A 13,841-nucleotide genomic window follows, 5' to 3' on the forward strand; every position below is an offset into this window, starting at 1 on the left:
GCAGTACACCCGGTTGGCACCATGCTTGGTGATAAAGCTAAAAAAGCAATTCACGTGGTGCCATTATCAAACAGCAGTCTCACATCTCACCGACATGGCTGACGGTGTTCTGAGTCAGTTAGTAAAGCAAATGCTCAGCAGCAATTATTTTGCCCTACAATGGGTCTACAAGACTACAGTCAAACCCTACTCCTTGAATGTGTAGAGGATTTATGAAGGTCCCACTCAAAAGGATATTTTGGAAACCTCTACATTTCCGAACAGCTGAGGCGATTTTTCTGATGCTTAACTTTATCAACGGTTAAGGAATTACATGGTCAAGATGTGTTTTTTGTACTTATAACGGGGAAGCACAGCAGAAGGGACACATGTTAAATCAGATGCTGTAAATGCAATTGTGGTGCAGTATAGCGTAAACAGGTAGACACTTGCCACAAAAAAACATGCCTGCCAATTTAAGGGACATACTGGACAATTAGTAAAAACTGTCAATTTAAAGCCCATCATCAGAAAACCCACTTATTTTGAAATGCATAATAAAATGGGAGGCAAACATGTAAATCTATCACCCTATATGGAGGTTGACTACTTCACATGGGTCAAGTTAGACCAATATTTTTAAATGCCCACATAGATCACCATTTCCCTCATTAAATATCTGCATGATTCCGTTTGAATCTTGCTCTTGGGCTATCTGTATGAAGGCGTTTCCTCTAACCTTCAAAGAGTTGGATGCAAGACAGTTTAGAACAAAATGATTCACAGGATGGATGTCTGGGCTTCATTCATGAGGAAAAACAACACATTTTTCAAGTCTGCAAAAATTCCAGAAACTGAATGAAGACAATTGTAGGACAACATTAAACAAGTCATTACATGATTTTTCTCCCCCAAGTGGAGAACACAATGAGCTGCATTCACTGCCCTCTTTCAAATTTTCCTGCTTCTCTCATGCCACACAACCCTCCGATAAATTAGCACAAGAGCATCACCACCATAACTATTGTCAGCGTCCTCAAGAATGAGATCAGTAATGGCAACTGCTAGTTATGGGTGCAGTTATGGGTCAATCAAGGTTTTAATGCTACTCACTAAGCATACATTTGAGAAAGTGTAATTTTGGAGCTCACTGGGATGAAATCAAGGATCGTCACTGTCTGTGTGGTGAAAAGAGTGGGTAAAACCATCAACTCGCTTTCCCAAATACAAACATTTATGTATCCTGAAACGGGTTCACCCATAAATGGTGACTTTTTTTATATTAGTGCTTTTATGTGTAAGTGTGACTACAAACTTGTTTACAAAATGTGTGACCATCAAAGAGGGTTTAAATACAAAACTTTCCTTTTTGGGAAAAGGACAACTAAAGTAAGGAACAAAACTGTTTTCTAAAAATTGTAGTAAAAAAACTTAACTACAATTGATAATGAGAGAATAAAAAATGGGGTGCAATGAATTTTATAGTTGTTCAAATAAAGAGAGATTATCAAGTAAAAGGTGAATATCATTGTATTCCACAATAAAATGCAGTTATTAGAGCAAGGTTATGCAATCTACTTTGGCTTAGAAAATGCCGTCTTTGAGGATTGTGTTGCCCAAAAATGCATCGTCTAAGATTTTGGAATGAATCACATCTAAAAATAACATCTTTTGAACAATGATTCATCTGTTTTCAGTAAAGAAAAGTTAAACTAAATGTTAAAATTATAGCCTGGCTGGAACAGCACGCTCTATGCCCAGCACAGTTCACAGCTCTAACCCCCAGTAGCATGCCTGAGTTATCAGTCACAGCCACAATGCCCAAAAACCTTAATGTATCCAATGCTGTCCAAGATGCTGATGTCAGCTGCTGATTTTCACAATGGGTGGGGTAAATGCTTTAACCACTGGAACAGAACATCGCCTTGTTAATTGTGTTATGCAAATACATCTAAAACATTTTAGTCAAAATCAAATGTATTAATAATAACTTTATCAGAGGAACAAGAATAATGTAAACTGTACCTATGTACTGTAGAAAGCAACAGTCAGCAGATTTTTCCATTTATTTGGAACTCTGACGCAAGATGCCTCAAATTCCTTTAGTACTATATTAGTGGTAGCACTGCAGCATTATGCTGGAAAAACATTGCAACCACTTTTTAAGGCAGACTAGTTTTCTTCAAAATCTTGGCATTCCTCAGAAACATGCAAAGTTAATTTTAAAACTGTCCCCTACAGTGCCTACAGCAAACTTAGCATTAACAGAAACCATGCAGCTCTTGCCAACCTAAAGCCCAGTTAATCCCTGTGGAGTTCAACCAATTGAATACTGCAATTCAGGGAAACGCTGTCACAACCGGCTAGTGACAGTACAGACTTGTGACAGCGAAGCCTAAACTACAGAACTCAATCTGCACTTTACTGGTTAAACTGGGCTGTCCTGTCCATTAAAATCTAATGCTCTGCATACAATTCAACCTCAATCCCACTATTCAAACTCAGGTTCACATGAGAAATGTCACCTGCGATTTCTCAGATTCAATAACACTGATGTAGGTCAGGACGTAGAGGAAAATAACAGAATCAGGAGTTGTTGGGGAACAAAATCAACAATGTGGTAACCAGCTGATACAGCCAAGAATGAAAGAGAAAAACAAAATGACTTCTGATTGTGAACAAAGGATCCTGAAGACTGTCTTGTTCAACATGGAGAACACTTTTTTGCATTTTGAACTTATCCATTCACAGTCAGCATTATGCAACCGCCAAGGTATTTGCACAACACAACTGAAAGGATCTTCAGGTTTCCCAACCTTTTAGAACAACATACAGGACGGTTGCATATCAGCAAATAGCTGCAAGGTCACTACTATCAACAATCACATTTTAACTACTGCATGTGCTTGGGACTGCATCATTAAAAGTCACATTTTCAGTAGTCAGGAATTAAAAAAATTCTCAATGTGCTAGTTTGAAAAACATTCCGATCGATTAATATCAGCTCACTTCTTCATGCTTTTCCAAACATGTGACTAGGTTCTATCACATTGCCTTCAATGACCCAAGAAATACAAGAGGAAGCCAAAGACATTATTCAATAAGGAAAGCTGTCTTTAATATTTGTTATTTCAGTAAGGGGATCACAGCTTGTACTTGTAAAAGTATAAGCCTGGAATTTTTTCTGTTAATGTGAGTGAGTTCACATATTTCCGTTTTTTTTTTCTAAACAACCAGTAAGTGGCCTACAACATTTTCACAGGGGCTGTATTCTATAGATAAAATAAGTTCCCATTTTCAGCTGTTCAGATTCCACTGGAAGACTCAAAAAGGACTGATTTAGTTAAGCGGGTCAGTATGAGTGGTAACTGGATCAGTGAAAGTAGTCCTTATATCACCGTAGAACTATGAGGTTTATTATTCACAGGATATAGAGATAACTGTTGTGTCCAAACAGGGAATACTCTTTAAATAAAAGTTATCAAGCGTATTACTTCTAGCTCCTACTTTAAACATCTGAAACACACTGCAATGAAATACGAAATCCAAAACATATAGGAGGGATCTACTGTACAAGCGCATCACATTATATGTCTGGACAAACAGGTAACTGCCAAAATAAAGGTAAATGAGGGATAAAAAGTATATTGAAAGCAGGTGCTTCCACACCGGTTCTTGAGTTAATTAAGCAAATAACATCCCGTCATGCTTAGTGTCATGTATAAAAATGTTGGTCAGGCCCAGTCACGGCCTCCATTTGGGAAGAAGAAGAAATCTCAGTGATTTTGAGAGAGGGGTGATTGTTGGGGGCAGGTTTGGCAGGAGGGACAAAGACTGCTCAACACGCTGATGTTTCATGAGGAACAGTGGCTAAGGTGATGTTGGCAAGGACATCTGAAGGAAAGCCGTCATCAACTAGGAGCAATTGTGAACGAAAGCACTCCTTGACCATGATGCCTGTGCAGTGGGTCAAGATGCAAGGCAAAAAAGACACGCAACTCTGAATGACTTGACCTGCAGATGTCAATCTAAGGTGTGAGCAAGGAGTTTAATCAAATACAGTCCATCGAGATCTTCACAGAGAGGAATATCATGGTGGCGTTGCAGATAATAAACCCCTTATTACATCTAAAAATGTTACATCACTCCACCCCTTACAGGGCAAAATAAATGCCAATGAATACAAAGCCAATCTGAGTGATCATGTTCATCTTCTGGTGAAACATTTTTATTGTGATGGGAATGGAATCTTCCAAGATAACAATATCCCCATCCACAGGGCATGGGTGGTCATCGAATGGCTTGATGAGTATGAAAACAAAGTCAACCATATGCCATAGCTGCCCCAGTCACCAGATTCCAACCCAACTGAACACTATGAACACTGAACACCAAATGATGAACTTTCTTGTAGAAGAATTGTGTTACATCCCCCCAATCACTTGAGGTACAATCACTTGTAAAATCTATGCCTAAGGCATACTGAAGCTGTTCTGGCAGCTGGTGGTGGCCCAGTGCCTTATTAAGACACTTTATGTTGCTTCATTTAATGTTCAGTTGACACTGGAAGCCCTTAATATGTTTGGCTTGCATTTTGATACTTTTTATGATGTCATCGTGATCACCTGCTACACAGGAATGTCACTTTATCCTTGTAGAACACTAACAAATTTCTCAGTTTTACCAGCACTAAGGTGTAACTCCATACCTCCTCACATCTACATTTTCTTTTTCAAACAAGGGCAGTCCCTGGTACTCCGGGGTAACAGTAATATGGGCATTTTAGAAATTATATCTTCATTCAAATAATTTCACAAATATGGTAAAGATTAATCTATCTTGTAGCAATGTTGTGCACAGCTGGCAGTGACTACATTTATTATCTCCCATCTCTTTTGTTTCATTCGTAAAACATGAAGCAAAGCATTTCATTCAGAAAGTATTTTAAAGTAATCTAGCCAAAAGCCTCTTGAAAGCATGTAAAGGCAGCAGCCCTTTCCAAAAACTTCTCTTAAGACACTATTGCTCAGGTTGGAAGTAGACAGGAACAAAACCACTTCGTTGATTATGGACCAGGCACTCAAGGCTGGAGTTGCGCACTTATGGACTAGACAAGAGCAACAAGGAAACCAGGCCTAGCACAAAACAAAAAAGTGATGTTGCTCTAGTGGGGTTTTCTTCAGCGATCTTCAGTATAAACTCCTTTGCAACTCGGTCCCATACCTGTATCTTGAGAGTTTAATACTTCCAAGGCATGCATCATGGCACTGGCAAAAACATTGGCATCCTCTTTGCTTCCAAAGTTCAGACCGTACACCTGCCGGGCATCACGCCACTGGTGGAAGGTCTGTGTGGCCTGGTTGTATTTCAGCCCCTTGGGAATGGCGCAGTTTATTACCACCTGCAAAGATAAAGGGTATCTCTCAGGAAAGGACTAAATCGGGCAAAGGCTAGATACAACAATTGATTTGGAACATGGAGTAAAATGGGCAAAATTAAGCACGAAGCAAAAAAACACACAGGCAAACAAACTCCCATCAATACTTAATTCACTTATAGTTTTGAGGTTTATATTTTTTCTTACAAAGCAATATAATGAAACAATTTTACAGATGTGTCTATGCACTTTTTTTTTTTACAAATAAGGTGATAAACATCTAACACCCATTGTTGGCATCTACAAATTTCTGTAGGTGTTATAAATGGACACTGATTATGGTCTTAGCTGTTTCCAACACGTGTATGTCGCAACAGATCAAGCTGATGAAGATTCAAGTCATGCTCTAAATTAAAAATTATTTTAAATGATTATAAAAGCTGACAAAACCTGTATTAATCACATTCAATGGCTTTTGTTCTCATTTTTGGCAGCAGAAAGTGCTAAAATATTAATGTTAAAAAAAATAATCCCTGAACTGCAATTAAATGTCGAACTAATTGTTTTGACAGTAAAAATGAAAGCAAATTAAAACTAAAAGGAATAACCATACATTCAATGTCAAAGAGAGGAGAAATATAATTTCACTTAGAAATAAGAAGACTTAGAAGAATAAGTCAGCGAAAGGATCCACATTTTAGCTACTAAAATTAGACCCTTAACTATACACATTTTTCCAGACTGGACAACCATTTATAGCTCATTTTCACAAGTTTACTCTACTACTGTAGTGAGAAGTAAACAAATGAAAAACAATGATTCCAAGAAAACAAAGCAGCAGAAAATAGATACTTTCTACTTCATAGCTACACAAATCTGTTGCTCAGGTATGCGTTACATTAATATCGCATTACTAATAGGAGGCTTGTTAATACATTGGGTTTTCAGTAGGTGTGCAGCTTATTATATTCCCTCAACGTTTTCGCATGAACAGTTAGGCCGGCTTATTGAAAAACGCATGACAGGAATAGAAGTGAAATGTAGGAAGTTTTCACTTTTCCGATTAAATGCAACATTCAGTATTAGTGTCAGAATAATTAAAAGGGTACAGTAAAACAAGTTTTACCTTTATCATTTTTTCTTCAGATCATCTTAATAATAAAATGCTTTGAAGAAATCCCAAGAAATGGCTCAGGAATGGAAAGCACTTTCAGAGAACAGATCAATCCAAATAGACCAGACACTGCTGGCTGGAACTTCAATTACTTGTATATAATTAAGATACCAAGATTTCCCAAGGAATGTAATAACTGACCAATTAGACTTAATGGTACTGAACTGGCCCAGAGTATGGTCAGCTTGTCATACAACAATGATCAATCTTTCTGGATGCTTATGCGCTTGCACTGTTGTCATAAACTGGTGTCATTGTTCGATGAACTTGTCTCCAAAGAGCTATGGATCACAGATTTGGTCCCAATAACAAGTGATTCCAATAGCAGGCATGGACTGAAGAGAGTGGCCATGATTCTGCATTCCTCTGTCCCATGCTGGTGCAAAAAATGTCTGAGATGATGGAGAATTGCGAGTTCCATCATGGAAGAGTACAATTTAACCACCCACTCAAACCAATATCAATCTTTATTAAATGATCTGAAATCTCTTTGCTAGTCACCTTATTGTACTTCCCCAGTATAGTATACCACTGATATACTGTATATCCCTTTCCAGCCCACTCTGAAAAGCTACAGTATTTCCTGGAAGCAGTTAATGATTATGCTGTAGGAAATCTGAGTACCAAACGAAGGACACTGAGTCATTCAAAACAGAGGACAATAAGAACAAATGAAATAATAGGTTTCTTGGAGTAGTTCTCTTAAAGGCTGCAACATTTTACTCAGATGATCAATCGAGATATAATAATGTTGTGGTTTAATATACTTCCTACTACACTGGAAGATTGTCTTCTTATCAACTTCTGTATCAACATTCTTCTTTAATTTGCAATTAGATTTAAACAATTAGAAATCCTGTTCAGTGCAGAAAAATGGGAAAGGGAATTTTGTGGTAAGCAACTTCTTACGTAATCACAGGTATTTCAGAAAGTACTTTATTGTCATGGGATGGAATATGCAACTGCACCAGCGATGCTTAAAACGTAACACTCCTAAAATTAAGTCTCTTTAGATTGTTTTATGCTATTTATCCAACCAAGGTTTAATTTGTCTTGCTGTCTCTGATTATTAACACTTTTTCTAACCATAAGCCGTTTCTGTATCAGAATTCATCATATCATCACTAAAAATCCCCATTCCTGGAGCTTTTTCTAAATTTCCCATAAAATACAAAAAAGTAGTTGTGAAGAAAAACAAAAGATATTGCAAAGCAATTTTACTGTAGCAATTTGTAAGTAACTCTGGGTGGGAGACCAACTTAAGTTTTGAATGCACTGTTTTGCTTTTTGTAATTGACAAATTCGCTACATAGCCTACTTTCCAGCAGATATTTTCTTTTAAAGTCCCATCCCATCTCAGAACTGAATGTAGCTGCTCGTATTCAATATAATATCACAGAGTGTGCATAGTAAAACTGCTTATTATGAAAATTTATCAGAGTGGGACTTTTGCTGCAAGTCTGAAGACTTTTCTGCAGGGTGTATGGTACCTTTAAAAGTTAGGATCTCAAAAACAGCTTCCTTGATATTCATGTTGGAGAACTGGATTGTTCACCCCCATCTCACTAGACCAAGTGATGTTCACTCTTTGGTGAAACCTGTACCAGACAGATCAAGCATCAAATCAAAAGTGATTGCACATTTCTATTCTATAAAAGGAGGTTTCTCTCTCATGATCCAATCACTTTTCGTCTAGTCTTCCTCTCTCCTTTGAGGTGATTTCTATTCTCCCTGTTTACTGTACTATTTACACTGACATGAGACCTACTTTCCCTATTTATTTGAACACTGGCTTAATGACCATACTTGGGATGCTCCAGTCACTGTTGAATATTGATGTTCTGTAATGACTGACTTAATGATTAAAAGTTACTTGAGCATGAGTTGTCCAATGGTACCACTATTTGCTCACCATTTTGACCATCATGATGAGTTCATGTGAGCCAATCAGATACACAATCTATGCAAATATTCAGAGAATGCCCTTGATATAGGGTACTTTTCTTGGGAACCTCAAACATTCTGCTAATCCCCAAACTACAACAATTTAAAAAAAAAACTAAAACATTGATACTACTATCAATGTTTTATTGATAAATTGCCCTGATTGTTCCACTGTACAGACTGTTCTGTATTAACTTATTATTATCATAAAACTAATTGCTTACACTTATATATCTCTTTTCTGGACACTCCACTCAAAGCGCTTTACAGGTAATAACCACCACCAATGTGCAGCATCCATCTGGATGATGCGACGGCAGCCATAATGCACCAGAATGGTCACCCCACATCAGCTATTAGTGGGGAGGAGAATAGAGTGATGAAGCCAGTTCAGAGATGGGGGTTATTAGGAGACCATGATTGGTAAGGACCAATGGGAAATTTGGTCAGGATGCCGTGGTTACACCCCTACTCTTTTCCAGAAACACCCTGGGATTTTTAATGACCACAGAGAGTCAGGACCTCGGTTTTACGTGTCATCCGAAAGACGGCGCCTTTTTACAGTATAGTGTCCCCGTCACTATACTGGCGTATTAGGACCCACACAGACCGCTGGATGAGATCCCCCTGCTGGCCCCACTAACACCTCTTCCAGCAGCAACCTTAGTTTTTCCCAGTAGTTCTCCCATCCAGGTACTGACCAGGCTCACACCTGCTTAGCTTCAGTGGGTTGCCAGTAGTGAGTTGCAGGGTGATATTAATAATATTACTGCAAGGGATGTAGTTGACAAAATATTTAGAACAGGAGGAAAAATTAACAAAGCTACAAAACTTTCTTCAATGGTAGACACGTTTTTTTTAAATGACTTGGTTATTCTTTCAGTGATAGCTTCAAGCCTTTCCATACAATTGACTGTGGCTTTAAGGGCAAGTAAATTGCATTTCCTTGTCAGAAAAAGTAATACATGTACTTCTCATTCTTGAGGCAAAACACTGAACTCTTCCTGAAAAGACTCAACACCTTGATGGACTTGATGCACAGTATACTGCCCCACCATTCAGTTAGTGGAACAAAAAAAAGCAAAAGAAATGTTACAACTCAACTAGCTTTGTGTACAGATCAATGCTCTGTTCTCTTACTTTCATTAAGCATGTTTTTCCTTGCAGAGGTCGCAAGATTTTCCTCCAGAACGTCAGTTTTTGCAACACAATCTGATTACATCACTTGCAAACATGACACGTAAAGGTTTTTAATATAACATTAATGAGTTTAAATAAACACTTGAATGTAACAACTCATTACACAGCTGAATGAATACAGGAAAGAAGGAGAAAGCGTTGATGTCGCACCAAAAACAGAAATAAAGCTGAGAAAGAGAAAAGGGAATCCACTGCCTTAGGTTCTACAGTGCCAGACACACATGGCCGTCACATTGCACATCAGTAACTGGATTTTTACTGCTCTTGAATACCTGCAGTTTGGCTATAAACTAAATGGACATCTAGAAAAATATACAGAAGAACTAAGGGGAGGGGGGGGGGGGGGGTCACACCAATTCCCAATGTTTTTAAAAGTCTTTCACCACCTTGAGAATGAGATGGTTAGAAAAAAAATTCTCAGTCATTTCTCAGTCAATAGAGGAATGTAGAATCTTCCAACCACTGCCTCAAACGAACACTTTCCAGTCCTCAGTCCACTATCGGCCTAAAGCTCATTATGCACTGATTCTGTAGCAACAGCTCCTAACTACTAAAGCTTATGCTGTACTTCTTTCCCAAAATTAAATTATCAAGTGCTTACGGCAGATGTTTAGCGACCGAACCAGAAAGGAAAACAACTTGAATCGGTAAGTTCAGTGAAACATGATTTACAAACAATTGATTAAAGAACACTGGGAAAATGCTGATGCAATGCATGCCTATGATGGAATTCACTGGGAGAGGAAGGGGGAGGGCATCTGGATGAATCTTCCTGACACCTCAGCCCAATGGACAAACCAGCCTTTGTTAGACAGATGACTACAAACACATTTCCTGACCTCATGCATCTACCACTTGTTTCTCATTAATCAAAAGTCATTGTAGTCTAAGCCCGATGAAACTGAAAGGACTTGCAGTGCTTTGGAGACACTAGGGAGGATTAGCGATTATAAAAAGCTTTAGCAGCTCATGATTTTCTTATTAGGAAAAAACATATTAAAAGATCATTAGAAAGACACTAATGTGCGGGGTGGTTTACAGCATTCTATTGCAGGAGTGGAAGAATTCCGTTTTGTAAAAAAGCTTATTTTGCTTTCTAATCCATCAAGATTTTCTTTGCAGTGGATGGAAAAAAATGTACCATGTAATAATCTTAAATAAGCTCAAATTCCAATTATTCAAGCCTTTTCCCCCCCAAAGTAAACAGTTTCTTAAAAAACAACAAGCACTATTCAGCATGGTTACTGGTAATAGTCACTGCTATTCTTTCCATATTAAATTGTCTTTTCTAGACAGGCCAAGCTTTCAATGATTTCAAAAGTAGGGTGATCACTCAGTGGTTGCCTGACATAACACTTTGTTATATCTACCCACACTAAAATCTGCACCCTTTGTAGTTGATTTTCAATATTAAGCTATTAATCTTAAAGACAAGCTTTAAAGGGGGGGGGGGGAGCCTTTAAAGTGGACAATTCTTTATTCTTCTTGCAACTATGGCATTATGGATTTGAGAAAAATTACAAATCTGGCAGGAACAAAAATCAATCTATTGATTTAGCTTTGGAGAGCCAGATTTTGGAATAGGAGGGTTACTGATAATGGGGCTCCTCTGTTCTTATAAGGCAGCCATAAACCTTCCAATTTTTGTAATAAGTTGTCTCCTTTAAAATCCCCTTGTGAGTAATCAGTTATTTTTATGTTCATGTTTCAATAACTGCAGTCTCCACTAAGGATTATTTTCATCTCATCTTCTGCCTCCTGAATTATTAAAAGCTTTGTGTAAAAGAGAAGCCTCATACAAAGCCTCACACCGGTGATGATCTCACTGTTGCCTGTCCATACCTACAATATACTTGGCTTCTTCACCATCCTTAAACCTCTGTGGTGTTTATCTTTCCTGCAATCAGTGAGTATGGATCCACATTCAGTACGTAAGTCAAATTTCCTTACACGGCCATAACAAATCCAGTCACTGTTCTGAATGGAAAACTCAGATTAACAAATGAAGTATATTTAATTTGCTGCATCAACATTCCACAAGCATATTTTGAAACTTAAAAGAACAGCAAACAGAACATGCAATTCCACTGCTGAGGCGGCAGCTCATGTTCTGTACTTACACAGTAACCTTGAATGTTTTTAGTCGTCCAGTAAATGTTTGAATTTTGAAGTGATTATTAATGTTTCATTAGCCATGGTTTTTCAATTCACCGGGTTATTCAAATACACTTTACCAACATTTACCTCTTCACTTGCACTGTTACAGGTATGCAGTGAATGCAAGTATAGCCACAAAACTTCAGTAACAGTGTACACTTACATATGACTCAAGTCAACTCAGTCCTTCCACAGTGGCATATTTTGGACTGCTTTTGTATGGATTCTTGGATGGAACAGTTTGTTAAAGATGACTATTATTAAATCACATTGCACTCATCACTCAACGCTGACAGCACTATTTCAATACAAATTCTCAATCCCAAAACACCTAATGACACCTGCCTTCAACCCTTGACTCCACGTACTCACCTTGAAAAAACATCTACACAGGATGCAGTGTAATATGACCTTATACTGCACCACAATGCTGTCAGCTGCCTCAGCACTACACATAGTTTCACTGCTTAGTGCAAGTTTTCACACAGTCATTCATTAAATTTGTTCAAGGAGACTTAGAAGGTTGCCAATTGAAGAAAATTACTGCAGTCTTTAAGTAAAATGCTGCACTCTGAAAATCTCAGAACCAGTTAGGCAGTTAAGCTTCTGAATAGTAATTTTGCCTCTTCAAAAAAACTTCAGTTAATAAATGAGACAAAAACATACCATGAATTATGCATGTTCATTCAGGTGTGTGAAAAGGCAGGTACAATAGAACATATGCACTGCATGAGAACAGTATAAATCATGCATAACTCATGTTACAGACAGCTTTCCATTGTCTGTTTACACTATAAGTGAAGGGAAAAAGTATTTAAAAAATCATTCATTCGAATTTCAGAGCAGGAGATTTTGGTGATGTCAGCAAATCTACATATTCTGTTTGACATAGATGTATTGGAATATGTATAAATTATTCAAAAACAGAGCTTCAACATGTAAAGAAATAATCTTAAAAACCCCAAGAAACAGATGAGTGATATTAAATTATTTATACAGCTTTGGAGGAACACTCATGAGACCTTAAAAAGGAATCCATTTTGACAAGAGGAGCTTAACCAAGACTACAGCTTCCACAATGCCATGCCAATAAGCAAAGGAAACAAAACTCTGAAAGGCTACTCCAAACAAGATTAGAGGGATTCTTTGCTGAAATGTAGTTGAAATCAAAGCCACAAAACAAGACTGATTACTCTCATTTAACAAAGTTTCTAGTTAAAACAGAAAATTCATGATCAGTCTTTAAATATGAATTTCTATGAATTGGCTACATTACTCTGCTCTCCTCCCCACCAATAGCTGATGTGTGGTGAATGTTCTGGCGCACTAAGGCTGCTGTCACATCATCCAGGTGGATGTTGCACATTGGTGGTGGTGGAGGGGAGTCCCCATTACCTGTAAAGCGCTTTGAGTGGAGTGTCCAGAAAAGCGCTATACAAGTGTAAGAAATTATTATTAATTCTTATTATTATTATTATAAATAAGAGTTTCAAAGTTAGCACAAGTCAAAAGTGTTTGCTAATTAAATCTTCGATGTCTCCTCAGCAATAAAACTACCCTGTATCTGGAACTATAGTACCATTTAATAATGCCTCTTACTCATGCTCTTCCAGTAATACTAAAATCAGTCCATCACTATGTCGGGCTGTATGTTGGTACACCAACTGAAAATGAGCCCCTTTCCCCCCCCACTTTTCTCATCATTCCACAAAGCTGGATTTACAGCTTGAAGTTCTCTTCAATACAACTGTATCAAGCCATCATAACTGCTTGTGAAGCAGACTTCTCCTTTCAAGTTGAATGCAACTACAAACCAACTATTTTTAAATTGGTTTCCAGTTATGGTATCCATACACTGAGAAAAATAAAACCGGATGTTCAGCACTCATAAATACTAGATTTAAGTTGGGACTTCCCTCTTGCCAAAACAGCTGCTACACAGCTCAACCTTCTGTCTCCAATATGTCTTCAAACATTCTTAAGACAAACACTTAAAAATGCCGGGTAATG

At 37.8% G+C, this 13,841-nt stretch overlaps 1 protein-coding gene across 1 annotated transcript in view; it reads right to left on the reverse strand.

The window, feature by feature from the left end:
* Positions 1–13,841, reverse strand: part of enah (ENAH actin regulator) — a 116,017-nt gene that overhangs the window by 65,492 nt on the left and 36,684 nt on the right. The window contains exon 3 of the mRNA XM_088623448.1: positions 5,203–5,380. Coding sequence (XP_088479574.1) covers positions 5,203–5,380 — 178 coding nt within the window. The remainder of the gene's footprint in view (positions 1–5,202; positions 5,381–13,841) is intronic.

The sequence above is a fragment of the Lepisosteus platostomus genome, chromosome 3, assembly GCF_059453375.1.
Source record: "Lepisosteus platostomus isolate fLepPlt1 chromosome 3, fLepPlt1.hap1, whole genome shotgun sequence".
NCBI lineage: Eukaryota > Metazoa > Chordata > Actinopteri > Semionotiformes > Lepisosteidae > Lepisosteus > Lepisosteus platostomus.